The following is a 27,555-nucleotide window of genomic DNA, read 5'->3' as shown; positions in this document are numbered from 1 at the left end:
AGGACACAGCACGCCCCTCCACGAACCTCAGAAAATGTCTTACAAGAAAGCAGAAATTCAGCATCGGCACATGAAAACTTTGCAGGGGGATTGGCAAAGAAAACTATTTGATGTTCCAACAGACTGGACCGGTCTCTCGAACTCTCCCTCCTGTAGATTCTCTTGACGGCTTCTCAGGTAAATCAGTGGATAAAGCCGCTGTTCTGTTCAAACAAATGTGTTCTGTTGTCTCTAGAATTTTATTAACTCCCCTAACTGGTATGAGCTAGGAGAAATTATCTTTGGAGGCTAGGACTTTTCACCCAGGACAAATTGTGCTTCAATGCTCTATGGTTCAGAAATGTCTGCACATGATAGGAGTGCCTTCTGCAAACCACAGGCACAGATCTTACCTCAGTATGCATCGACTCCACCTGGGGTTCTGCTAACCACGCCAAGCCTTCTCTAGCCTTATGGAGAACTATTCTGTACTCCCTGATCTCTTTGTATGCATGACATTCAGAACAATATGGAACCTGAAGCTTTGGAAAGTGAATAAAATGGGAAGTTCCAGAAACCAGGGAACATGGCTGCCAGTGTTACTTTTATTTATTTATTTGTGTGTAGTTCCAGGACAACAGCTGACTGGTATTAAAACCAGACGGGTCAGTTGGAATACCATGACTGACCTAAACGAGAATGGCCTTGTTATGACACCCGTATTCTCTGTACGCACTGGCACATAATGGACTGAGAGACAGCTGAAGAAACCAGGCACAAAAGACAAATCGCCCTTCTCATGCTTTAATCCCATACCCTGTGCTCCATTTATGGAGGATGCTTATCCGGTCCTTGCCATTCCCACAAGCAGAGCAGGTGAGGTTCATAATTATTCAGCCTCGTCTCTGTGGAACCTTTATCAGGCCACAGAGATCCTACCATTAGGCCATGAGATACTACTATTTAGTTCTTAATCACATAAAAATGAAATCACCTAAGAAAAAGCAAACAACGCAAGTACATGAAAGCCATTTACTCCTGGCAAATTCTTCAGGGTCCCAGGTGCTGGGGTTCATAATTTTCCCTGATATCAGAGAACCAAGGCAGGGATAGTAGGGGCTGGGTGTCAGAATAGTCTTGATGGCCTTAGCCGACAGCAACAGCTTTAAAAAAACTTTTTTCCCCCCATAATTTGGTCTCAGATCTTCTTGTTTTCTTCGTGTAAATGAAGTGACCCAGTCAATCATGAATTCTAGAATTATTGTAATATCTATGTAAGCTGACAACTGTTCCAAAATCCCTTCACAAACCCACGCAGAGCGGGCAGGATGCGTGGGCTTGTACACGGGTGGGAATGTAAATGATTTCATGATTTAATTACTCTTTACTGAATCCCCCAGCACCCAACTGTTACACCTCACTTGTAGCAGAAGTGCTGGGGGCAAAACTGAGGCTGGTAGAACAGTAGGTAAGGCTGGGCATGAGAATCCTAACAGGAAAACACCCCACAGGCAAAGAGGCTTCTGACTAGGTCCTCCTTTCTAGCAGGGTCTGGCACCTGGCACCGTTTTGGCACTGGGGAAGGGAGCAGCCTGACAAGGTCCACGTGGAACAGCCTCAAGGTTTTCCCCCATCAGACACTTCTCCCCACTCTCCCCAGGATCGAAGGAAAGTGCATGGTGAAGGAGTGAACCAGTGAGATATTTGAACGGTCATCCCTTGAGTGTGTGGCCAAGCCGTCAGGATGCAAATCTCCTGCCTTGAGTTCCGGGCTGTGTGCTTTTAAGAGTTGAGCCCAGTTAGGACACAATCCCAGAGGCTGGTCCCTTGCCAAACCTAAAGGGTTGTCCTGGGCAACTTCACACTTGAGGCTGTTAAGCAGTCTTTAGGATATGCAACAGCCTATTTTGGGTAAAACAGAATAGCCACGACCTCTAAGTCTTCTAAATCTCCCACTTCATACCCATGAGGTAGAGGCAAGAGCCTCCAGTCAAGGAGAAGCCTCCACCCGGGTTGTACTTTGGGCAAAAGCTCTCCTCCAGGTGTAGAAGAAGGTTGACAGGTTCTGCCTGGGGGATTTCATTTAGCTGTGGGAAGAGGTGATGGAGGTCTGGGCAAGTCAGGGAGACTCCCTGGAAGGGGTCTCCCCGAGCTGACGAGAGGGCTTCTCCTAGCCCGTCCCTGGGGAAGGGCTGAATGCACATCTCCTCCCATGGGAACCGAGCTAGGAGGTCTTTTCTGAGTGGGTCCTCTGATGCCTGATTAAGTGATAGCCCCTGCTGAAGCTCTTTCCACAGGTAGAGCACGTGAATGGTTTCTCGCCAGTGTGTGTTCTTTGATGCCGGACGAGGTGGTCCCTCCGACTGAAGCTTTTCCCACATTCGTTGCACCGGCAGGGCCTCACCGAGGCGTGTCCCCTGAGGTGCTTGGCGAACGCGGCGCTGTGGTTGAAGCACCGCCCGCACTCGCTACAGAGGTAGAGCTCCTCTGCCGCGTGCGTCTTCCGGTGCGCCAGGTACCGCCTGTGGTCACTGAAGTCCTCTCCACACTCTCCACACAGGTAGGGTTTGCCCCCAAGGTGGATTCTTTGGTGTGTCGTCAGCACAGATTTCTGGCTGAAGCTCTTGCCACAAATAGTACAGAAGAAGGGTTTTTCCCCCGTGTGTGTCCTCTGATGCCGGACAAGGTCCGAAGTCCAGCGGAAGTGTTTTCCACAATCGTCACATCTAAAGGGTTTCTCAACGGGAGGAGTTCTCTCAGGCTGGACCAGAGGGGAGGTCTCATCCAAATTCTTCCGGTTTAGGGGAAATTTATAAGCAGTGCCCATTTTGTGAACCTTCTGGTGCCTGGCAAGATGTGAGCTCCGCGTGTAACTTTTCCCACACTCCATACACTTATATGGTTTCTCTCCCGTGTGAGTTCTCAGGTGTCTAACAAGGTGGGAGTTGCAAGTGAAACTTTTTCCACATACAGGGCAGTCGTGGTGTCTCCCTAACAGGGGGCAGATAGGCATGGTTTCCCGAAGATTCGATAAACTATTGACTTGAGAAGTATTTGTACCAAAGCTTCTCTCGTTAGGTCTACTTGGATCATCCTCAAAGACTATTTCCCAGTCTGGAGTCTGGTGGATTTCTGGATCTCCCAAAATAGATCTGTGTATATCCTCCAAACTTACATCTTCTTGCTCAAGGTACTCTTCTTCGTCTTCACTCCTGTCTCCTGTAGAGAGGGTGAGAGGCGAAAAGGGGAAATTACAGAGGTTAACGATGCTTTCTACGCAATGGCGGGGTTTTTAAAGTCTTGGGAAGGCGAGACCAGATAGAGAGAAGCCCACATTTCACACCGTAGAGGCTGGGAAAGAAGGAAATGACCAGTCAGCTGAATTCTGTCATGTGCCAGGCACTTTCTGATAGATTATCTCGTGCTGTCAACAAGCCTTAGTATGGACAAAGATTATTATCCTCGTGTCAGAAACGTGAGGACCGAGAATTTAAGTGACCTGCTTAGTAAATGACGAGAGCTGCAGTTCCAAAGTTCCGGGTTTTTTTTTTTTCCTTTCACCGTGTTGCACGACATATCCCTCGCACGAATGACGGGAGGGGAAAGAGGAGGGTGAGGACAGAATCTGGCATTCAGAGGCAGACGGGGGGAATGGCCAACAGGTTGGAAGAACCAATGGGGGGGGGCGCCCCAGAGGGGGAAGGGGGCTGCCAGCTCTGCAGGGAGAGGTTCCTTTTGTCGTTCCTCACCTGTGTAGGTAAAACTCAGGATTTCTGGCTCTTGAGGCTCTTGAGGCTCTGGGATATCTGGGACCAAAGGCTCGTCCTCTCTAACGTGGGAGATCTCATCTAGTCTGGGGATTGGAAACGCTGCTCAAGAGAGGGAAAGCGGGACATTACGATCGGTTCAGCAATGCCCTGCGCTAAGAGCAGACCTCTTCTGCTGGGTAGACTATAGAACAAGCGTACAGCCTGAGCAGTGGGCCACAGCTGGTCTTTTAGCTTGAGCACCTCTCACCAAGTCCTGCACATTTCTTGCCCTTCACCTGCAACTCAATAGTCGTACGACTGCTAATGCTCTCTCCTTCCCCACATTCAAGTAAGCCGATCATCCTTCTGCTGGCTTCAAAACTCACACGCTGCCTCAAATAGACTAGAGCTGTCATGTTGTCCTTTTATTTTCTTGTTACAAGTTTCCAACCACTTTCTAAGCCTCTTCTCCTCCCTTGAATTTGAAAGATACCATCTTCCTTAGCTAATCCTTCAATCTCATCGGTGGGGGAGGCGTAAGAGAAAAGTGATGCATCCGGTCTAGGGTCTAAGACCCACCCCGTCCCCCCGCACCCTCCTCCTTGTTAATTTCCAACAGGGAAAGACTTCTGTGCTCAGAACCCTCGAGAAACACTTGAAATTCCTTACACAAAGAGACCACAATTCCACAGTCTTCCTCCAAGACATATTCTCCATAGAACTCTTTCTGTGTTGGATCCATATCGCTCCACTGGTCCTGGGAGAAGCACACAGCCACGTCCTTGAAAGTTACCAATCCCTGAAATGACACAGGCTTCAGTGAAAACGGGACGCTTCCTGGAGCCTCCTATTTCATTCCTGGGGTGAAGGTTATGCCAGGAGACAAAAGGGACTCTCGCGGGACTCTGGGCTCCCTTTCAGGAAATGCGTGTCACCCTTGGCTGCTGCTCCCCGACTTCCTACTTTTGCATGGGCCCTCCTCTGTGCCCTCCGGTCCCCCTGCTTTCTCTCAGGGCCAGCCTCTGCTCTCCTTCTGGAGCATATTGGTTAAAATACAGGAGAAGTCTTCAAAGTCATCATTAACTCCCTATTTGAGGCTTTCGTGCCACCTACATTTCTGCAAGAATTCACCTTTCCTAGAAAGCTTTCCCTGACCAACCTTCTCCGGGCACCCCTATCGTTCACACAGTCGACCCAGCACGCGCGGGACCCCTTCGTGCAGCTAGGCTACGATCTGCGACCACGGGTGAACGCTACGGCTTTTCTCTCCAGCCTCACAGCGTGGCCACGGTGACAGCTCCGCACAGGCCACGGCCTGACCGAATGCGGTCCCAGGAAGGGGATTCCACACAAGTTCAGAAATCATTTCTGCAGCACAGTGGCCATTCTGACAAACGACTACCAAGTTTACTCCTGAGAAAACGAAAACAAGCCCTCAGTCAGCAACTCACTCAAGGTGTGCTGGAGTATTCCAAAATAATCGCATTCGGTTAGCCCCTCTGTCTGGGCAGCGGCAAATAAAGAGGCTCTGGAGCCTGACGGGCTGGCCGCGACAATTAGGATTTGTCTCGTCACATGCAGCTCCTCCCGCCGCAGACACGTCTAGAACCGAGAGCTTAACCTGACAAGGAGGAGAGCGGGAACTGGCGTCCTGCCTGACCTGAGGGTGTTGAGGTGTGAGCTAATGCCTGCTGCTTCTTCAAATTCTGTGTGGCACAGAGGGAAACGAGAGCACACCTGTGAGAGAGCAGTAAGAAAGGCAACCATCTCTGGGTTTCCAGGGCTCCTCTCTTCAGGAAGGTCTGGGCCCTGCGGCACTGGAACCTCTGAGAAGAAAAGGCGGCGGCGATCAGCAATAGGCAGCCCCCCCGCCCCCCTCCCAATAACTGGCAGGCAGCTCTCATCATCTTTGGTGGGAATCCAGAAACTGGCCTAAGGGCAGCTCGGGTCATCCCAATGCCGCCACCTGGAACACTACTGGCAGGCCAAGAGAACCACCAAGAATACTGCCATTTCAGCTCGGCTCTGTTTCTGGGGGACTCTAACTAGTACGGTCTCCCCTCAACGCCCCGGATTCTGTGATTTATTCCCACGATGCTCTACCTAGCCTCCTCAGTAGAGGGGAAATAGCGCCCTTCCCGCACTCTGCCCGCCACAATGCCCCCTTTCTGCTGAGGCTTCCCACCGCTCTGCTGCAGGGGCTGAAACTCCAGTTCGTGGCACACGCTCGGCTCTTCTGGTGGCCCCAGGTCTGGGCTCTGCGTGGTCTCCTCGTGGGACTCCTCAGGAGTTGAGGTCTGCACAGCGTTCTGCAGCTCGTTAGGTGATTCGGGCTCTGCTCCTGGATGCACCGTCTCCTCTGACAGGACTTCCTGCCCATGAACATGGACAGTCACCTGGGAAGGATTCCAATTTCCAGTCAGCATGGAGTCCAGAGGAAAGTCTCAGTTGTCATCAGGGCTTATTTTAGGAGAAGCTGCCAACAGAAAAACTCCCAGAGGGTCCCAGAGGAGGAGGGGACGCTCCAGTCCCGCTGGGGCATGCAAGGGCTGTCGAAGGCTACCCTCACCAGGGCAAAGCAGGGACGTTTGGACGCTGCACCGCTTGCTCAGTTCCCTCAAGCCTGCCCTTGTCACCCAGGGCTCTGAGGTGCCCGTCCTTCCCATCCCCACCTCTCCCACCTGCAGCTTTCTTGCTGTTTGTTTCCCTCTCTTATTGTCCTGGGAAGAGAGGGGGCCCCTGTGACCGAGCATCTAGGAGAACCTCTGAGGAAGTCACAAAATTGGCCTCCTCAGGAACTGGAGGTTTGACATTCACAGAAAGGAAAACCAAAGCCTTACGATCCTATCCTTGGGTGCTGAGGTCTCTAAGGTGGTCCCAAGGCAGGCGTTTCAAAAACCAGAAAGTCACACTCACTCACTCACTCACACACACACACACACACACACAAACACACACACGCATACACACACTCTGCCCCATACAGATGCAGGTGCAACCCACAAGCAGAGCCAATTAGTTTTAAAGGGTAAATTATGGGGGCCCTGTATGCCCTGCCCCGAAATCCATCCTTCCAGCAAAAGTCCCCCTCCACATCACACAGATCAGGACTCCCCCTCCTCACCCACCGCCTTGGTCTCCTGGGTTGTTTCTGCAAACCCTCCACCAGCGTCACGGCCTCCTCGCCACTCTCTGGCCGCTGGCCCCGCACCCAGCTCTGTAGTTCTCCGGGCAGGACGGTAAGGAACTGTTCCAGCACAAGCAGCTCTAAGATCTGCTCCTTCGTCCGCCTTTCCGGCCTCAGCCACTGATGACAAAGTTCTCGCAGCCGAATGAGAGCTTCTCGAGGGCTTGCTGCTTCCTGGTAGCGGAAGCGCCGGAAGTTCTGGTGTGAGGTCTCAAGCACAGGGTCATCTCTCTGTAAGACAGACTCCGGCCTACAGGTGAAATCATCTTCCAATTTCACCATCAGGATTCCCTCTTCTTCCCAAAGATCCTGGTCCTCTGGTTCCAAGGCTGTAGCCATTGTTCGGCTCTGGGGGTGGGGAGGGGTCTCACACCATCTAGAGCTCACAGTGTCATTACCCCCCAGTCTCAGCCTGGGCACCTCAAGGAGTTTCTCCCAAGGGACCTGGGGCAGAGAAGGAGAGACAGACAACCGTATAAGCATGAGATCACACACAGGGACAAGGCTTCTGAGTTCAACCATAACCTGCACCCATCGCACCTCCTCAAACTATTAAATCCCCTGCCCCTCGTCTTCACGGCCATCAGCCCTAAATAGATTTGGTTGAAATAAGACAATCTATGCCTGAAGGTATGTTCTCTTACCCCTTTTCCTAGGCCAGGCTCACACCCCACAGAGAAATAGAAAAAAAGGCATTTCTACTTCATGAAACCCGTGAGCCGGCAAGGACAAAGGACACGGTTAATCACCCGCTGGGACAGGTATACTGCCCACCATCCGTGTTACACACACGTTTACGTACGCACCAGGATGTATAGTCTGAGAAGAGAAACCTCAGCCAGGCTAAAACAGATGGGGAGGCCTTTGTGAAGGTTCATGTTGCACGGACTCACACTTGGAATTAATTCCGCTGAACAGTGGGGGGACTCTCGGCGACTAGAGGGGCAGACCGCATGAGGCAACAGTGAGGAAAGCCACTTGCCCAGTGGCTGGCACAGAGGCACTCCCAAAAGCAACCTTCCCCTTATCAAGGCGTCTTCATGGAAGACCTCCAGACCCAGGTGTTCAAAACTGAATTTGTCACGCGTGCTCCCAAATCTACCTCTCTTGCTGGGATCCTGTCTCGGGTGCGATCGTCACTTGTTAAGGTAAACACTCAACTTTGTGACCTTTGGACTCCACTCTGACCCTTCCCCACTGCTTACAGCTCATTAAACCAGTTCTCCCTCTTAAGCCTCTTAGATCTATTTCCTCCTCCTCTTTCCCACAGACTGCTTTGGTTTGGGCCCTCCGCTCTCACCTGGACTCCTGCCAGAACTCCCCAACTGGGATCCCTGCAGTGCTGGACCAGGAGTAAAGTGCAGCATAATTATGGTGGAGCTTTTTGCAAAACAAGTATCACACCATCACTCTTCTGGATACTTTGATTTAGTCAACTGAGGCAACCGTTATCTTTAGAAACGGCACACGAAGTTCTGATGTGCCTCACGGCCGAGAAAACATCTAGGGTGTGTAAGGTAAGGAGGGAGGGCCCTGGCGTCAGACTGCCAGGGTTTAAATCCGGGCTCTACTGTTTCCTAGGGGTGAGGCCACCGTTCAGTTCCTACGTTCCTTCTGCCTGTTTCCATTCACGGCTCGGAGGGAAGAATGGCATCCATCCGACAGCGCGACGACGAGGGTTAAACATATCCCAAGCTGTGAAGGGCTTGGATGAGCGGAGGCACCCCAATGTTAACTATTATCTTTCTAAATTGTAGTCCCAACCGCACTGCTCACATTTGAAAACACTTCTGTTGGGTAGATCAGCTCTAAAATCCTTGGCACGGCACGTGAAGCTCTTCACCGCCAGCCCTCAGCTGGTTTTTCAAGCCTCACATCCTACACTTTTCTGTGTCTCATGGACTGAAAAGGGTGCACTGCTCATCTCCTGAAAGGGGGGTCTCTTCAGGCCACCATGTCTGCAGGAAGGCTGCTCCCCTGGGGCTGCATGGTGCACTCCCCTCTTCTTCATTCCCGTGATTCACTCTTTGGGTACTTACCGGTTCTTGTCTGCATTGCTCCAACTGCCTCCGGATTGGTTACCTTCAAGTTAGCACTGACGGGCTCTCAAGAGTGACTGGCACTCTTGCCAAAGTGGTCCCGTCCCCTCCCTATTTAAAATCTTTAGTCATTCTTCCTTGCCTTGTAAGTGACATACAGACTTCTAAGTATTACATATCAGGCTGACTTTCATCTTGTTATTCCTTCTGCCCTCCTCACACAGACACACACTTTGTGCGTGCGTGGGAAGCACCAAAAGCCCTATGCGCTTTGGCTTGAGAACATGTTCCTTCCGACTCTTTACCCTTCATTGGGTTAAACCGCTTAGGAGACAGCTCATGCTTCATGCGTTCTGAGAGGTTTCCTTTGATCCCATTCCCCCTACCCTGAAAACAGGTGGAAACCACTGTGCTCCTACAGCAACCTGGGCACAGCTCTAACACAGTGGCGGTGGTATCATACAGCCAATCTATCCTCCCGATGTCACACCTTGAAGTTAGGGACTGTTCTCCATCAGTCTCCAACACACGTAATGAAGCGCTCAGTAAGTGAATTTAAAGAAATAAACCTCCACCTCACAAAGTTTTCGTCCTACTTTTTGTCAGGAAGAGTCCACCTTCCCCTCCACTTTCTTATTCATCAATCTCACTAATCCCACCTTCTAAATGCCTTTCAAATTCATCCATCTACCCTCCCCTGTCACTCCCCTGGTTGAGCCATTCTGAGCCCCTGAAAAAAGTATTAACAGGACCTTCTGAACATGACCCTCTCCTACGCCACACTGGCACTTAACAGGCACTTGTATGCTGCATGAACAACTTGCTTCAAGTTTTACCAGTGTTCCTGGTCCTGCCCCCTCCAGACCACTCTCCACATGCAACCTGAGAGATTCTTCATTTTCTAGTCTTTTTGGGCTTCATTACAAGTCTCAGCGAACAATCCACTGTTAAGAGCTGGGTCTAATGTCATGCTGCCCATTAAATGGAGTTTCATTTCAATTACCTTATTACTTATTATCTCAAGCTCAAATAGCTTTTCATTCATTTGTGCTTTTACTTCACGTCCATGATCTTCAAACATCCACTACAGATTTTCATAGCCTGTTCTAGGCAGGCCCATAATTTCTACATCTTTACGTGGTAATTTTCCTACCAATTGAATCTGTCTACCTCATGGTGGTCGGTTCTCTACGGGGCTTGTAGTTTTTAAAATCCTCTGCCCCTCTTCAGTAAGATTATTTTCTTTGGGAGTCCTAAGATGGAGTTGATGGTCTTTGGCTTAATGAAGGGATCTCTATTATCTTCAGAGTCCAAGAATCCATGCCCAGGGAGGCAGACTAGGAAGCTCTCCTTGTTTCCACGTGGCACTAGCTACAACAGATTGTCTATGGATTCTACCAAGTCTGCATGGAAAGAAGCATTCCTGCTCTCACAGGGCGGTACTCTCCACCAAGAAAAAGGAACGGAACAGCGCCACATAAAACCTGTCTTTAAATGCTCTTCAGAAATCATGAATTGATGTTTCCATTGCTTGTTTTGGATTTACTTTGGCAGCTTAGAAATCGATGAGGGCAAACGGATCGGCAACAGCGGGATGAAGGAAGAGAAGTCAAGGGGCAAGGGATGGGAAGGAATGGGAGGCAGGTGGTGCTGTGGAAAGATGCGCGTCCCAGCCCCACATGGTCAAGTGACTGGAGCAGCTCTGAGGGCTTCGTGAGATAACACACAAGAGCCCTCGTAAAGGGGAGAGCCTACTGCAGGAACTGCTTTCCTAACTCCCAGGATTAGCTGAGCTCTGGGAGCTTATGAACTAAAATGTGCTGTGCAAATGTCAAGTGTCCTTATCACAAACAGAAAATGGACACTATTTTATTCTGCAGTTCATAGGATATGCTACACTGCCCAGTCGGCCTTGCAATTTATTGCCCTTGCTTTTCTAATACCTTCCCTCAAAGTCTGTCCTTGGAAGGGCTCCGCGACAACCTATAAAAAGCGAACAGGACTATATAGACAGAAGCCAGACCAGGAAGAGCAAAACTTGGTTCCTGAAGGTTCTGAAACAATGTCTGCAGAAGAGCTTCACAAGCCTAGGGCTGGGCAGGCTCCATGACATAGTCTCTTGAGTACATGTTTCTAGGGTATAGGGAGTGGGACTGGGGAGATGTGGAAAAGGAAAGCGCTCTCTCCAATCTTTGGTACAATACCTATGCCCCTTATCTGAATGAGTCATATGCCACTGAAGGCTTTAACTCCATTCTGACAACAGAAAACGGTAGGCAATGAAGGGACATCTGGTTCCCTACCTTACAATGTTACTGCTTCAGGAGATCCTTCTGGACCCTAAATGACAAGGCTTGTGGCCATATAGTATCTGCTTAATAGAGAAATAACTGATTTATCGGCAAATAGTCTTCAGAAGTAGTGATCAGAGAGGTTCAAATGATCGTATTTAGCAGACCCCTATTTCCCCTCCTGTTGCCATTCTTATTTTTTACCCTAATGCTGGCCTATAACCTGGAAATCTGGTTATGTCTGCTCTCTGGGCCGAGCCAGACCATGCCACTGCTCCTATTGTTCTAGAATAGAAATCAACTAATAACATTTGTTAACTGCCCTGTGCTAATGCTGTATTCTTGTTTAAAACTAAAGATTATCGGGGCGCCTGGGTGGCTTGGTCGGTTAAGCGTCCAACTTCGGCTCCGGTCATGATCTCACGGTCCGTGAGTTCAAGCCCCACGTCGGGCTCTGTGCTGACAGCTCAGAGCCTGGAGCCTGTTTCAGATTCTGTGTCTCCCTCTCTCTCTGCTCCTCCCCTGTTCATGCTCTGTCTCTGTCTCAAAAATAAATAAACGTTAAAAAAAAAAAAATTAAAAAAAAAAATAAAACTAAAGATTATCTAGTATGATCCTTCTACTGAAAAGATGATCTTTTATTGCCAATTGTCCTATATACAATTATCCGTGCTTTCCATATAAGGGTTCGAGACTTTGGAACCCTGGGTTTGGATCCCTCTCCTCACTTACTGGCCATGTGATACTCCTTAAGTCTTGGTCTCAATTTCAAAATGTGGCTAATACTATCTACTTCACATGGTTGTTTTAAGGAGTAAATGAAGTTACATATAGAATCACTTCAGCACAGAGCCCAGGACAGAGTAAATGCTCAATATATTTTGTTCTCTTTCCTTCAAATTGCTTTAAATCATTTTGTGAAGAAGGCAAGATTTAAACGTTGAACAAGCAAACAGTCCTTTATTTCATAATTCCAAAAAAATTTTTAAATGCACAGGAAAAATCTTGGTCTGTTTACCATTATATCAAAAGTAAGGTGTTATAGGGGCGCCTGGGTGGCTCAGTCGGTTAAGCGTCCGACTTCAGCTTGGGTCATGATCTCATGGTTCGTGGGTTCGAGCCCCGCGTCGGGCTCTGTGCTGACAGCTGGGCCCGGAGCCTGCTTCAGATTGTGTTGTCTCCCTCTCTCTCTGCCCCTTCCCCACTTGGCGCTGTCTCTCTCTCCAAAATAAATAAATAAATAAATAAAAAGTAAAGTATTATAAGGAGTCCTTTCTTTGAAAGACTTATAAGCTAAGATTAAATAAGATCCTTGGAACACAGATGGGATGGAAACTCAAAGACAGGTTCTCCACTGATCAGTGCTTCTACTTACCAATGTCACAGTCCTGTCTCCTCCCTCTAACTGGGAGGAGGCAATTTGGGGCAAGCCCAGTTAATACACCTACTAAGTTCCTTGAAAATTTAACCCAGAAGGCCAAAGTAATGAAAGGGAACACATTCATGGACTTTTGGCCTTCTAATGCATTGTGAGCAATATGCTTCAAACCATGTTTAAAAACGATTTCTTTTTAAATATTTTTGCCATTTAGGGGTGCCTGGGTGGCTCAGTTGGCTAAGTGCCCAACTTCGGCTCAGGTCATGATCTCACGGTTTGTGGGTTCGAGCCCCGCATCCGGCTCTGTGCTGACAGCTCAGAGCCTGGAGCCTGCTTCAGATTCTGTGTCTCCCTATCTCTGCCCCTCCCCTGCTTGTGTTCCGTTTCTCCTGCTCTCAAAAATAAACATTAAAAATTTTTAATATTTTTGCCATTTAAATATTTCTTTCCGTCAGCATAATATATCTGAGTAGCAAGGAGAGAAGTGGCTCAAGGCTTACTGCAATGGGTTTCAAAGATACAGCATGAGTCGGAGTGAAGGAGAAGATAGGAAGAAACAAAGCCAAACAAGTCAGTGGCAGTGGGTGGTACAGGGAAACCAGTGGACGCTAAGATGTGAACATCTTCTGCCCTGAAATTCTACAGACCTTGTGGTTAGTTAGGATCAAGGTATAGAGTGGGTAGAAACATGTCATCGAGAGTCGATGGATGTAAACACAAATAATGTAAAATATAGCTATAAATACCATAGCAATTCACTTTATTTTTAATGAAAATGTTTCCTACAGGCCCAGGGGCAGTGTTGGGCCGCTGGCTGCTCTGCCTTTGGAGGTGGGTGATCTGTGTTCCACCTCCTCAAGATGCGTCATCCTGAAAATGGGAATGATTCTCCACCTAAGGGCAGAGAGCTGGGTCATCTTTTGAGAAACCATGGTGCTTCCTGATGGTGACAGAGGGGCTTGGAGAAGAACGAGGATATACGGCTTCTTTATTGAATACGTGGGCCATAAAGTATTAGCCTAAGATGGTGAAAGGGATTATTCGAGAGTTAAGATGGGCTAGAGGCCAAAAACAGATTTTAAGAGTCCACAATTGAGGAGCTGGCCATCATGACAGTGGTGAGCTTCCACCATGAAGCTAGGCTTTTATATTTAAATTTTTCTTAATGTTTATTTATTTTTGACAGAGAGAGAGAGAGACAGGGCATAAGTGGGAGAGGGGTAGAGAGAGAGGGAGACACAGAATTCGAAGCAGGCTCCAGGCTCCAAGCTGTCAGCACAGGGCCAGACGCGGGGCTCGAACTCACAGACTGCAAGATCATGACCTGAGCCGAAGTCAGATGATCAACTGACTGAACCATCCAGGCACCCTGAGGCTTTTTAACCTTAAGGGTTACCTAGAGGTGGTTAGTGGCTTTAATAAAGCAGGTCAATCTATATGCTTCGGTTTAAAACAGAACATCACGAGGGCGCCTGGGTGGCTCAGTCAGTTAAGCATCTGACTCTTGGTTTTGGCTCAGGTCACGATCTCGGTTTTGTGGGTTCAAGCCCCACAGGCTCTGTGCTAACAGTGCAGTGCCTGCTTGGGATTCTCTCTCTCTACCCTTCCCCCCGTCTCTGCCTCTCTCAAAAATAAATAAATAAATAAATAAATAAATAAATAAATAAATCTAAAAAAAAAAAACAAAAAAAAAAAACAACAACAAAACCACAAACTAATCTGAAGTGGGAAAAGGGTAGTCATCATACCTGACACCCACCCTGATGAGGGGGGCAGCCAGGGTTAAACTAGCTGTATCCAATTCATTCCTATAATCAACATGGTCAATGCCCATCACACAGGCAGTGAGAGAAACCATTATTTAATGAAAAATAACAGGATAATATATTTTATAAGTAGGGCTTTTGGCCTGAGGAGTAAATATGGGTAATTCAGAACAGTCAATTCAAAAATCATGTATTATGCCTTTAGTTTTGTAACTGACACTCTGTCAAAAGACCCTTTGCTTTGTATCTAGAGGACTTCCTTCTGGCATTGCCCAAGGCTCCCTTGCTTATGACGAGATGGTGAAAGATGGGACCCACGCCTGCCAGACCAGAGGAACTGGAGGAGTAGCAGGCTTCCACCGCAGATTAAATCACGGTCCAAAGTAGAAGGAATCCCAGAATGGCATTCTTGCTGTGGACACAGTTTAGGGTCTTTATCTCCCCGCTGTGAGCCGTGTCCCAGAGGGCAAGGACCTCTTTATTCCTTTTTATATTCCAAGTGCCTAACACTTTGTCAAAGGCTTGGTAGACAAGGTACTCAATAAACAGCTGCTGAATTTTATTAAGCTATTTCTCTTACTCCAACATGGATACAGATGCACTAAAATTCAGAACCAACGGGTGCCGGGGCTTCTGAGTACTAAACCACTCATAGGGACAGTTACAGGAATTTGGCATTGACATTAATCCCAATCTCCTGGGCGAATCAGGTGGCATAGCCATATACTGCTTTACTATGTGGCACAGGACTAGTGGAGAGAAACCTCTTCAAAGGGAAAAGAGAGTAGGGGATGGGGTTATCCATTCTCCAAGTATCTACTGAGCATCAATGGGGCATCCCACACAACTCAAGGTGCAGGGCAGAGAAAGACGAGAAAAACACTGGCTCTGACCTTAAAGAATTTAATAAGTAGTTAAGGTACAGCAGGACTTCAGCGCACTAGCGACTCACAGCAAAAACCTAAATATGGATACAAGCTATATGGAAGCTCCTAACAAGAGAATTAAGAAAATCAAGGGAAAAACTCATCAATATTTCATCTTCCATTTGGCATAAGATAACTAGCATTTGGAGGTTTTTTTTTTTTTTTTTAAGCTCACATTCTTAATTTTAAAAACGAAAGAACTCAGTGGTTAAGTTATCCACACAAGATCATATTACTAGCTTCTAGTGCAGAAGGTACACACACAGGCCTTTTGATCGCCCAAACCACTGCACCGCTCATGTGAAGATTGGCCAAGGGCAGCGGTGCTCAGTTTGAGAAACCCAAACCAGCAGCACAAACACCTAAAAACTTGTCCGAAATGTGCAAATTTTCAAGCCCTGGCCCCGCCCTATGATCAGAAACTGTGGGGGCCATCTGTTCAACACACCCTCCCTTCAGGTGCTTAAGACGCCTGATAGGTTTGAGAGCCGATACCTAAGGCAAAGGAAGTAAAGCTGAGGTTCAAGCAGAAAGGATCCAACTTTTCCAGTGCTGGCCAAATTTAAAGGAGGGTTTGCAAAAGCCAAAAGAGCCTAGGACTGTTGTTTTCTGCCTGTGCCAAATTAACTGGGAAAAAATGTTGCAAACCTGTAACTTACCTCATCTGTACCACTTGTAACACCCAAGAGTCCCTCACATCATAGTAAAGCTTGCTGTGCCCTTGAAATGACTGTCTACTGCAAAATAGTGCTTAAGAGTGCAAAAGGGGTATAGCTGGAGGAGAAAGGGGGGGAAAGATGATGAATCCCATGTATCTGGTCCAAAGAGGAAATATCCCCTTCCTCCCTCTGACGCTAGAAGAGTCCCAGCAGAAAGTTACCCAAAACAAATGGCCCCAAACCCTAAACCCTAACTGCTTGGCTGACACATACTTCCCACCAACATGCCTCCCAGTGCCTTCCTCACAGCCTTTCTGAAGTGGCTTTCTGGATCAAGGCCCATGGGGCAACTTGGGAGAGAAGGTGGGGGGAGAAGGAGGACTCCACTAGCTTTCTGTGGCTCCTGAGTAAGGCTGCCCGGAGTGTCACCTGCCAAGTGTGGACAGAGAAAGAGTAACAGTTCTAACCCTAACTTCCAAGGGAGAGCCTGGATGTGGCAGTGCTCTCCAGGACCCAGGTGGTCAAAAAACCGCTAAGGTTAGGAGCCTACCCATGACAGACAAGGAAATCAAAGCGCCTGGGACACAAGAATATCTAACGCCCAGAAAAACCAAAATTCGCCTTACACCTGAGAGGGCGGATCCATGGCATACAAACTAACAAACTTTTGGTCAAACCAGACAAGCAGCAGAGGCCTATGTACTCCTGCGGAGGGTAACGGTGGTGTTCAGAAGTGTCAAAACTGGCTGTTAGGGGTTGGGGGCAGGGAAGTTGCAAGTGGAGACAGAAGCTACTAGCTTGAGGGGAAGCTTGGGGTCGGTCACAGTGGGGGCTGAAAAGCCACAAGCCAGACGATGTCCAAGGGTGATGAGATCATGGGTGAGTGTGTGTGTGTGTGTGTGTATGTATGTGTGTGGGGGGGGGGGGGTTGGTGGTGGAAAGAGATGGGGCTTGCCTGGGCCAGGAGCCTGCCGGGGTGTGCTGTGGGGGGGCCTCTAACAATCTGAAAGACTGGGTGAGAAAAAGCTACGGGAACTAAAGGGGCCTAGACCACTCCTCCCTCGGTTCCGGGGGGCCAGTTGGCGCGGAAGCAATGGGAGGTACGAACTAACTGCGTTTCTGCAGGCCTCAGGAGGGGGCGGAGGGCGGTGGCTGCACCGAAAGAAGCCCAAAGCGCCATCCGCGTCCCCGGAGGTTCTCGCTCCTGCCACCAGGAGCCCCGGGGACCACTACGCCTCGGCCCCCTCACTATACTGCCGCCGCCCCTTCTCCAGGACAGTGCGATTTCCCCAGACTCTGGGGGGGGGGGGGGGGGGGCGGGGTCTCCGACCTCTCCCTCTCTTCCCCGCCCTGCCCAGCCCGGCTCAGCGCGATCGGGCCCGGCCCGGCCCGGCCCAGCCCCTCAGCACTCACGGCTCCGACTGCTCCGGCGGCTCCTCCCCTGCCCCGGCTTCTCCCCCACCCACTCCCGGCCGAAGCAGCGCCGCCGGATCCGAGCCGCGCGGGGCCTGGCGGGTCGGAACACGTGGGGCCTTTGCGCCCGGAACCGGAAGCTGCGCTTGGCCCCGCCTCCTCGCGGCTGGAGCCCTTCTAGGCGCCGGGAGGTTTGGTGTCTCTGTGGGCGCCGCGCAGGAGGAGACTCAGAGAGCCGCGGGGGAAAGCCTGGGGCCAGACCCCTTGCGCCCGCAAGCCCCGCTCCTAGCGGCCCGCAGCCCTCGGTTTGCACACACGCAGGCTTTTCTCTGTTTTTGATCTTTGCTTTGATTTTGGCGTCTATGCGTCTACTCGTTTTTCTTGATTGTCCGCGAAGCACGGTTGCTAACAGCAGTTTTGAGTTTGGCTCCTGCGCTGGCCACCATTTGTGGGGCCTCCAGCGAACCGTTTCACCTCTCCGAAGCTCAGGGTCCATCTAAAATGGGTGTAACCATTCCCTTGCTCCGAGAACGAAGGGAAATATTGCACGTGAACTCTTTGGAACGCAGCAGAAGCTTGCTGAGAATAGTTGTGGCATCCTGTTCTTTTCTGGTTTCCTTGGACACGTCTTTGTGTTTCTTTAAGACTGACTTCCTCGATCTCCTTTGCTCAGGTTGTCTCTGTCAGTGACGTTTCTGCCTGCATCTATTTTCCTTTTTACTATCTGTCCCTTTAGCCCCCAAGTCACCACTCTCCATGTGCCACGGGAGGACCTTCTCTCTCCCTACTATGTCTTACACATTGCATTTCATGGGACACAGTGCTGGGATCGGTCCATTGTGTTTGAACCCAAGGTATTCATTACCTGTGGTGGAGGGACAGGAATGTACAATTCATGAAGGCCTACTGTGTGCCACGTGTTTTCAATCTATATTTCATTTTATATTTTTAAGTATTAATATTAAGGTCACAAATGATACATAAATGTTTTTCTAACCATTTCAAACATTGCAGATAAAGCTAATGACCTTTTACTAATTCTGGCCTCCTCATCTCTCTCACCAAATCTTTATTCTTATGCATTTACATTCCAGACTTTTTTCTGTGCTTGTACATACAATACACATACGTATTCATAGAAATCACATAATATTATTTTGTTCACATATGCATATATGTGTGGATTCATGTTGGATTCCTCAATTTGCTATTTTCTCCTAGTATTGGGCCTGTTCATAGCACATAACAGATACCCTTTATTCCTTATGCTTTTTGCATAACATCTTTTAGTGTGAATAGCCATTTGCCTATGGATAATATATGTTGTTTATAATTGCTGCTGTCATAAACAATGCCATAATAAACATCTTCGTGCATATATGCAAATGTTACTTGGGGACAGAGAAAAAGTATTGCTGGGTCATAGGTTATATGCATTCAATTGATACTACCAAATTAACTTCCCAGAGACTATATCAGTTTGTAATCTTAACAGCCATATATAAGAATAGTTTCCCCCTATGTTCATGCCACTGCTTGCTAAACTTGCAAAATGGGTAAGAAGTGATGTCTCATTGTTTTACCTTTCCTTTCCATGATTAAGAATGAAGATGAACATTCTTTGTACGTTTATTGGTGACTTGTAGTCGTCCTATGAGTTTGCCTGTTTCGCAGATGGATTTTTTTCTTATCGTTAGATGTTACGTATTCTTGATACTAATCATTTAATATACGCTCCAGGCTCTGAGCTGTCAGCACAGAGCCTGATGCGCGGCTCAAATTGTTCAGTCTGGTCCTTCCTTCATCAGTGACTTATTTAGTGAGGAATTACGATTGCAGGGCACTGTGATAGGTGTATGGAATATAATTGGCAACAAAGATGTTGTAATATCTGTCTTCACGGAGCTAACTTTCATGTGGTATGTGTGTTTGGGAGGAAAGAAACAGAGTTTTAAATATCTTACTTATGATTGTGAGACTTTCTACAAAGGAGAGGTACGGCATGTTATGAGAGATTGTAACTGGAGGTCCTAATCCTGATGGTGGTGCTGGTAGAGAAGCAGTCAGGGGAGGCCTTCTTGAGTAGTAACGTTTGAGCAGAATTCTGAAGGATGAGTGGGCAGGCTGAGATTGGGGATGGGAGTGAGAAGTGGGACGAGCAAGAAAGAATGTTTGAAGTAATGGGAAATAGTGTGAATGCAAGGGTCCTGAGGTGGGAAAGAGCTTGGGGTATTGGAGAAATTGAAAGAAAGATAGTGTGTCTAGGGCCAGAGCACAATGGAGAAATGTGTAAGATGGACCTGATGTTGTGAACAGGGATCAGATCTGATGGACCAAAGGTCATTCACCTTATGTGAAAACCTCACATGCAAACTCTGTATTTAATGTAAACTTGGGGCTGAATTTTCCAGCAAGAAAGCCTTCATAGTATATTGTCTCTTATATATTTAGTCTTATGGACTAAAGTAAGCATTATCTGCTATAGTTAATGGGAAGCCACTGAAGGATTTTAATTAAGTGACATGATTAGATACACATTTTTATAAAATCCTTTTGGCCTCTGGTGAGAATGAAGGGGTCCAAGACTGGATGTGGAAAGGTGATTTACAGAGTTATTATTATAGGTCAAGTGCTTGGACTAAAGCCATAATGTGGAGATGGGGGCATTCGGTTATTATTTCTTTTCTTTTTCTTTTTTTTTTAAAACAATATCTGATGAAGAGTAAAGAACTAATTCTTAGGAAAATGGTTGTTTCTGCACTTGGAAGAGAGAGACCATTTTCCAAAAATCAAAGAAATGGTAGGAGTAGTTAGTAGAGTAGGCTCATCTGAGAGTGTGCGTAGCTCTACTCTTTGAATTGTTCGGGCCAAGACTAGCTGAATACCAGGTACAGAAATTGGATAGTTCTGGAAGGGTTATGTGTAAATGGGACTTTTATAATTGGAGTCATTTAAACTTGCAAGGAGAATATGGTTTAAAGCGGTGGTGAGCCTTAGTCAGGAACTAGATAGTTAGGAAATACATGATTATCTCCAATTCTTTGTGTTATTGTACTTCAGCTTTTCTTGTATGGGAGTTTTAAAATTTTACGTCTAAGTAGGTTGGTCACTTATGAATGGAATGGAATTATAACAGCCTGATAAAAACATAAATGACTTTAGACACACTTTAAGAGACAAAGTGGGAAATCTTTCGTCTAAGGCACATCGAAAAAAAGTGGTCTGTAGCTGGGTAAGCTTTGGAAAGGCCTATCTTCCTCGTGGGGGTTTCTACTGCATGTGAAAATCGTTAGAACTGGAAAAGTAAGGCTGAATTTATTACTTGACAGGTAAGGGAGAGCTGTATTGCTCAAAAGTGACTTTGGTCTTTCTGAGTTCAAAGGGAACGGCTACATTGGGTAAGGAACGGAAGTTTTGCCCAGATAAAGCAGGATCGTGAGGCCACTGTTTGATTGGTTAAGGAGAGGATTGTAAAGTCTCCTTTTAAAGTGGTCATTGCTCTGGTTTACATCAGTAAACAGTGGGCACAGTTTTTAGTAAAACCGAGATGATCTAACAGTCAGTTTTATATGCATAAGCTTGAGAGTTAGAATTTTTTTTTCAACATAGTGTTAAAAATTCTGAGAAATTGAGTAGTGAAGGAAACTGCTCAACCTTGTCTAACTCTGTATCTCCCGCAGTTTGAATACTTGAGCCCTACTTTTAATAACTAATGTATTATGGAACACATCATGGAAACAACTGCTTAAGTTAAGTGTGTACGTTTTCGGGAACAAATGAACTCAAGGGCTCATTGTCAAGGATTTGGCTCAGATGTATGCATGAGCTCAACCTTGTCATTAGAGTTACCAGTAGTAGAAAAATAATTAATACCCAGGGATCTGAGTAAGAGGTTGTTTATGATATTGTTTGGATGAATTCTTGTGTAATTTCTTATTCTGTTGGAGAAAGCTGGGGTATGTATATTTGGGGAAGAGATTTGGGCTCTAGAGCCTTAAGAAACAAGGGACAATGTGAAGGTCAAGCTCTGGCATGTTGTCTTTGCGGCCGTGGCTCCTTTTCCTCAGAACAACACTCCAGCTGCTGCAGGCAATAGATGTACACAACACACTCCTTGGAGGCTTTGGTGGGACCATGTTGGTGAAGATCTAAGACAGGGCTGCTTAGAAGTCTCGTAGCTCATTTCATTCTTGATGTTCAGGTTGTTGGAGCTTCTTTGTTGGATAGGCTTCTCCAACGCTTGCTATTTCCAATTCCTAGAACTGATTTTCTGGCAGACTACAAAAAATGGTTTTTTTCAACAGAATCAGTACCTGGCACATCGCTTAGTACATGATACCAATACATCCATAGAACGTGATAATCATGCGTCAATAAATGGTGTCTATTTTGCATTTCCTGAATTGGAGCCAGGTGGCACTCTCACACTTGTTCTTGTCTCCTTTATAGGATCTGTCTAGGGGCACCTGGATGGCTCAGTCCGTTAAGCCTCCGACTTCGGCTCAGGTCATAAACTGAGTTCAAGCCCCACATCGGGCTCTGTGCTGACAGCTCAGAGCCTGGAGCCTGCTTCAGATTCTGTGTCTCCCTCTTGCTCTGCCCCTCCCCTGTTTGTGTTGTCTCTCTCTCTCAAGAATAAATAAACATTAAAAAATTTTTTTAAAAAAAGGAATCTGGGTTTTGGGGAGCCTGGGTGGCTCAGTCGGTTAGACTCTGGATTTTGGCTCGGGTCATGATCTCACCGTTCGTGGGTTCAAGCCCCGAGTCAGGGTCTGTGCTGACAGCTCAGAGCCTGGAGCCTATTTCAGATTCTGTGTCTCCCTCTCTCTCTGCCCCTCCCCCACTCACGCCCTGTCTCTAACTCTCTCATAAATAAACGCTAAAAATTTTTTTTAAAAAAATATCTGTCAAGGTGTTTTATGTTACCCTCTGTCTGGCCGTCACGCAGGTAACTCTTAAAGCAATAGGCCAGACCCAGGAAAACTAATATTTGTGCAAGTTAAAAGCAGTTTTTTAAACAGGTTTTAAAGTAATAACATGAGCCCTGTGTCTCAGTTCCCCTAGATCTAGGTTACCTAGAGCCATACCCAAGCCAATGAAAGTCTGAAGTTCTTCCTGAAATTTCTACATATTCTGGGGCCATTGCTGTGAGCTTGTCTATGGGCTGTCTCTAATTCAAACCACATCATTCCAGACAAGAAACTCAATTCTTCCTTACACATACAACACACCCATACACCAGTGCGTGTGACATACACATCCCATTTTATAATACATTAGCTAACGTAGAAGACTTTACTGAAGGCTGAAGGGGAAAACAGTTTAACAGCATAGAAATGTGACCTCAGATTGAGTATAAACATCTCCATCTTTAAAATGTTCTGTAGGCTCCTCGACTGTGGAGAATTTCCACTGGCTTCTTCCGACAGACTTTTCAGCTGCATTCATCTTTCTGGCTCATTTCTCCTCTCTTTACTTTCTGTGCCATTTTCCTCTCTGAGGAGCACTTAGTTATTACCCGGATTTTCTCACTCAGGGCAATTTAAACCATTCTTTTGATGATAGGGCTCTTGATAATATTCGTCCTTAGGATCTCTCTCTTTGCCTTCAAATGACCAATTTCACCTGCCCAGCCCCAAGACAGCTCCTCTGTAAGATAAAATCAGATCAGGCAGTCGAGATAATAGCATTTTCACCTCATTACACTTTATTTTGCTTTGCAATTTTCAATTCAGTACTAAAAGGAATGTGCAATAATCCTTGTTTTAAAAATCACACTTTAATGGGCTTTTAATGATAGTCTTTCTTTGCTGTCGGAAGAGAAGCATCTGTAACACTCATTATTATGAACTGTGACTTACCTGCATCGTCATTCTATAAAAAACTTTTCTGTCAAATGTCTTGCCCAAGAAAATGGTTAAAACAATTATAGGTGTATCATTTACCTTGAGGACTTTATGTGAAAACCTCACATGCAAACTCTGTATTTAATGTAACCTTGGGGCTGAATTTTCCAGGAGGAAAGCCTTCATAGTATATTGTCTCTCAGACTTCTTTCGGTTTCCTAGGCACTCGGCCTACCCCTACTGAAGCATAGGAACTGACCTAATCCAATGTGAAATTTTCATATAATGCCCTCAAGTTTTGGTATTATCTAGGAATAAACACCCTTAGGTGTATGTAAACATTTGTATTATATCAAGATGAAAGTCCCCTTTTTGAGACATTATCAAACAAAACCGTGGTTTATTTGAAACATTTTTGAAAGACCATTACAATTGATTAGGAGACTACGTGAGACTTCTACTATGAAGAAAATAAGTACTGAGAACATGTTCAGGATGCTTCATGCCTTTGACAAGGAGATGAGGCGAAGGGAGTTACTGTAAACAAAGAGGGAGACGGGATTCCTTACATTTTTTTAAAAAGTTACTGACACTTGTCCTTGACTTCTGTGGTTTCTACTTTCAGCTTATAATTGAGAAAGTCCTTAGTGGTACTTCATGCATCAGAAGGTATTCTGGGATTTCCTTGTTGGAGAATTCGGTCCCTTCTTTTGAAGGAGGACTCGTGGTTCATTTATAGGGAACAAATCCTTATACGGAAGGTTAGCATCATAGTTTGCTTTCACATCCTCATGTTCTCCACAGTCCTCTTTCACATTTAATTTTTGTATCTGCCTTAAGTTCATTTGATGTGTCGCATGTTTTCCTCTCGATGATGAGTCTTTGGACAAGCCATTGCCTTCCTTAGGGCTGCTTTCACCTCCTTGTTTCTAATTGTACAAATGAAGGGATTCAGAAGGGGTGTCAGGATAGTATTTAGCACTGACACCACCTTATTAATCTTAAAGGAAGAGTGTGCTGTGGGTCTCAGGTCACAGTAGAAATGATTGATGACATTGTTGCCACAGAATGGCAACCGGATGAGCGGTAGCATCTGACAAAAGACGGTGGTAAAGCCTACCACCCAGGAGCTGAGGGCAAGTTGCAGTCAGAGGTTGCTGGTCATAATGGTGGGGTAGCGAAGGGGCTTGCAGATGGCCGGGTAATGGTCAAAAGACATGACAATGAAGATAAAGAACTCGGTGGTTCCCGGGAAAAAGTGGAAGAAGGCAGCAGGGGATGCAGATAGCAGATCTCTAGGAAGGACAAAGTGCAAAGGAAGAAGTACATTGGTATTTGTAGCCTGGGCTCAGCCCAGACAATGGCGATTTTGAACCCATTGCCTGCAAGGGTTAATATGTAGCCGCAAAAGATCACGAGAAAGAGAGGGATTTGTAGTCCTTGGGTATCAGGAAAGCCTAGAAGGATGAACTCTGTGATGGTCGTGCCATTTCTCATGTCCCTTGATTCTCTAGAAAGACAGGCAAGAAAGTAGCTCTTTAGAATCTCATACTAATTTGGACAAAACAAAGAAAAAGAAAGAAAAGGAAGATTCTGATTCCATTTAAGATCCTTCAGGACACTCCCCCTCCTTCACATACACATATACACCCTAAGCCCTCCTTCCTTACTCATGATTTGGATTATCCTTTGGTTGACTAAACCAGCACCTAATGGACTTTGAAAGTACTTAGTATACTTGATGAATGGAAAAGTAGTTTTCCATCCATGTATAGCTATGAGAATAACCGTTGCAATGTGCTTTAGCTGTCATAATCCATATTATTGTTATTTTTTATTCTATTTAAATCCAATTTAGTGAATTTACAGCATAATAATGGTTTCAGGACTAGAACTTAGTGATTCATCACTTACATAGAACACCCCAAATTATTATTTAAAGTATACATAATGAGGGGCACCTGGGTGGCTCAGTCTGTTGAGCGTCTGACTTCGGCTCAGGTCATGATCTCTCAGTCTGTGGGTTCGAGCCTCGCGTCGGGCTCTGTGCTGACAGTTCGGAGCCTGGAGCCTGCTTTAGATTGTGTGTCTCCCTCTCTCTCTGCCCTTCCCCCACTCATGCTCTGTCTCTCTCTTTGTGCCAAAAATAAATAAACATTAAAAAATTAAAAAAAAAAGTATACATAACGGTATGTCTGCATAAACTGAGCTGTGGGTTCATAAGAAGTGAATCCACACTTTCCTATTATATTTGAAAAGAAATTATCCATTTATATTACAAATATGTTTAAGAAAGCTGATTTTGCAACTCCCCCCATGTCTCTGTGTGCGTATTTATACAACTAAAAATCCTTGCTGTTATATATTAGTGGTGAAATACAACTTAGATAATAGAACAGATGTTTTTCTCAAGAATCCACTTCCAAATTCTAGTTCAGACTTGTAACAAAGGAGACTAAAAAAATATTCAAACTAAATGAAGAGAACTGCTTAGCAAGTAGGAAAATGCACTAAGCTTTAATTCAAAATGCCAAGACCAGCTGAATTAGGGCCTAATATGCAGAAGTACCTAATAAATGTACACTGGATAAAGATACACACACACACACACACACACACACACACACACACACACACAAATACCCACAAACCTAAACACGAACCTAAAAAAGTAAAAAGGCTAGCAAATGCTTAGGATAACAAACTGGATCCTGGCAAGTACATTCCTACCAAAACCTTCCTTTATGACTAAGTATCTGTCCATACTAACCGAAGCATTCCTATTTGCATGTGAAAATTTATAAGCTGAGAATTTTTTCTTCCTGTTCTATTAAAATTCACTAGAAAACAGTAAAACTACTTCCTATCTTATTGAGGATATTCTTCTACATGGTTCTTTTTTGCAATGGGTAAGGTACATTGCTATGAAATGAATTGCCCCATTTTCAAAGTATGAGAAACTTAGCCTGAGAGAAGAAGCTCACAGTTCATTGATATGAGGATTAATCCTATCTCCATATTAGAGAACAAGAATTCTCTCAGAGCCTAAGGGAGAAAAATACTCCCATTTCCTCCCACCTCTTTTCTAGACCAGGAAAGGATTATTTTTTTTTGCCTATAATGTCACAAGCTTCGGTTATTGCCCATGAAGGCTGTAAGAGATGGAGAAGCATTTGAATGTGTACTAATGGCCAGTATAACCAGCCATGAGCCTGGTCCCTCCAAATAGGGTAGATATAGATTTATCTTCATTTTGCACTCAGAGGAGAATGGCATTCTCTCCTGGTTAATACAAATTTTCTAAGCGCTAAACATTCCACAATTTGGAGAATTAGACCTATAAATACCATAGGCATTTGTTGAGAGCTTCTTATGTTCCAAGTCCTACTAGAGGATTAAGGAGTTTATCATTTAGATAGGGAGAGAGAGACCATGTATAATAATTACAATATAGTGCAGGGAGTGATCCTGTGGAGTTGTGTGCAGGGTGTTTTAGGAACAGCCAGCAGAGACCCCTTACCCAGCCTGGCAGACGTTAGGGAAGGTTTTCCAGAGAAGGAGGTGCCTCAGCCGAGTCTAAAGGAGTTCTATAGGAAAAGAGAGTGGGACAGGGAGGAAGAATGCATTCCAGACAAGGCCCGAAGTTTGTGAAATAGAACTCAAGCATAGAATCTAGCTTGAGCTGAAGCTGGGAGTCAGGCCTGTTCAGGCACTTCTGATAAGCTAACAGGTAGGGCACTTCTCAGAACCTTGAGGGTAGCATCCAAAATCCTTGGTGTGACATTCAAGGCTGTTGATGATCTGGTCTTACCCTACCCAATCTTCCAGACTGATCTGCTGTTTTCCCTTTTCTTTCCCCATTCTGTGCTCTGTGCTTATTGACTTACCCAAGTTTAGAGTTTGGCTAACTATTTGTACATAAGATCTCACTGGAACTACACTAATTCGTTGGTGCTGCAATGGCAGAGTTGAATAGTTGCAGCACAGACTATAGGGCCCCCAAAGCCTAAACTACTCAGAATCAGGCCCTTTACAGCAACAGTTTGCTGATCCCTGCTCTGGTTCCCTGAAGGTGTCATCAGCTCTCTCATCACCTAATCACTGTGTGCTGTTCCCTTGGCCTAGAATACCCTCCCCCAATCTCTTCCAGCATTTGGCTAAGTCCTATCTGAAGTCTAGACCTCAGCTAAGGACCCATGTCATGGGAAGCCTTGCCTGACTTCCCGTCTCCAATCTAGTTCCAGTGCTGCTCCTACCCTCTGTGACTCCCTGGACATTTCCATATCTGAACGCTTACAAAATTTTATTTATAGTTTGTTTGG

The 27,555-nt window shown here is 46.2% G+C and overlaps 2 protein-coding genes across 5 annotated transcripts; both read right to left on the bottom strand.

The window, feature by feature from the left end:
• Positions 1–565: 565 nt before the first annotated feature.
• On the bottom strand, positions 566–17,504 carry ZNF202 (zinc finger protein 202). 4 transcript variants are annotated; one of them, XM_027036802.2, is made up of 7 exons: positions 17,388–17,504; positions 6,853–7,359; positions 5,914–6,124; positions 5,466–5,554; positions 4,398–4,527; positions 3,729–3,848; positions 566–3,198 (listed from the first exon to the last, which is right to left on the bottom strand). In XM_027036802.2, exons 2-7 carry the CDS (start codon positions 7,252–7,254, stop codon positions 2,204–2,206), a joined length of 1,947 nt encoding a protein of 648 aa, XP_026892603.1. In that variant the 5' UTR covers positions 7,255–7,359; positions 17,388–17,504; the 3' UTR covers positions 566–2,203. The 4 variants fall into 4 exon arrangements, with proteins under 4 accessions (XP_026892603.1, XP_014929577.1, XP_014929579.1 ...); XM_015074091.3 differs by lacking the exon at positions 17,388–17,504 and adding an exon at positions 8,077–17,276 and having other exon boundaries at positions 6,853–8,033; XM_015074093.3 differs by lacking the exon at positions 17,388–17,504 and adding an exon at positions 8,955–17,276.
• Positions 17,505–24,074: 6,570 nt separating this feature from the next.
• LOC106976600 (olfactory receptor 6X1-like) lies at positions 24,075–24,772 on the bottom strand. The gene is given in 2 exon segments (XM_027036385.2): positions 24,075–24,499; positions 24,502–24,772. Coding segments are annotated over 2 exon segments (654 nt in total). The 5' UTR covers positions 24,731–24,772.
• Positions 24,773–27,555: the final 2,783 nt, after the last annotated feature.

Source organism: Acinonyx jubatus, chromosome D1 (assembly GCF_027475565.1).
Source record: "Acinonyx jubatus isolate Ajub_Pintada_27869175 chromosome D1, VMU_Ajub_asm_v1.0, whole genome shotgun sequence".
Taxonomy (NCBI): domain Eukaryota; kingdom Metazoa; phylum Chordata; class Mammalia; order Carnivora; family Felidae; genus Acinonyx; species Acinonyx jubatus.
This window is presented reverse-complemented; position numbering and strand designations above follow the sequence as displayed.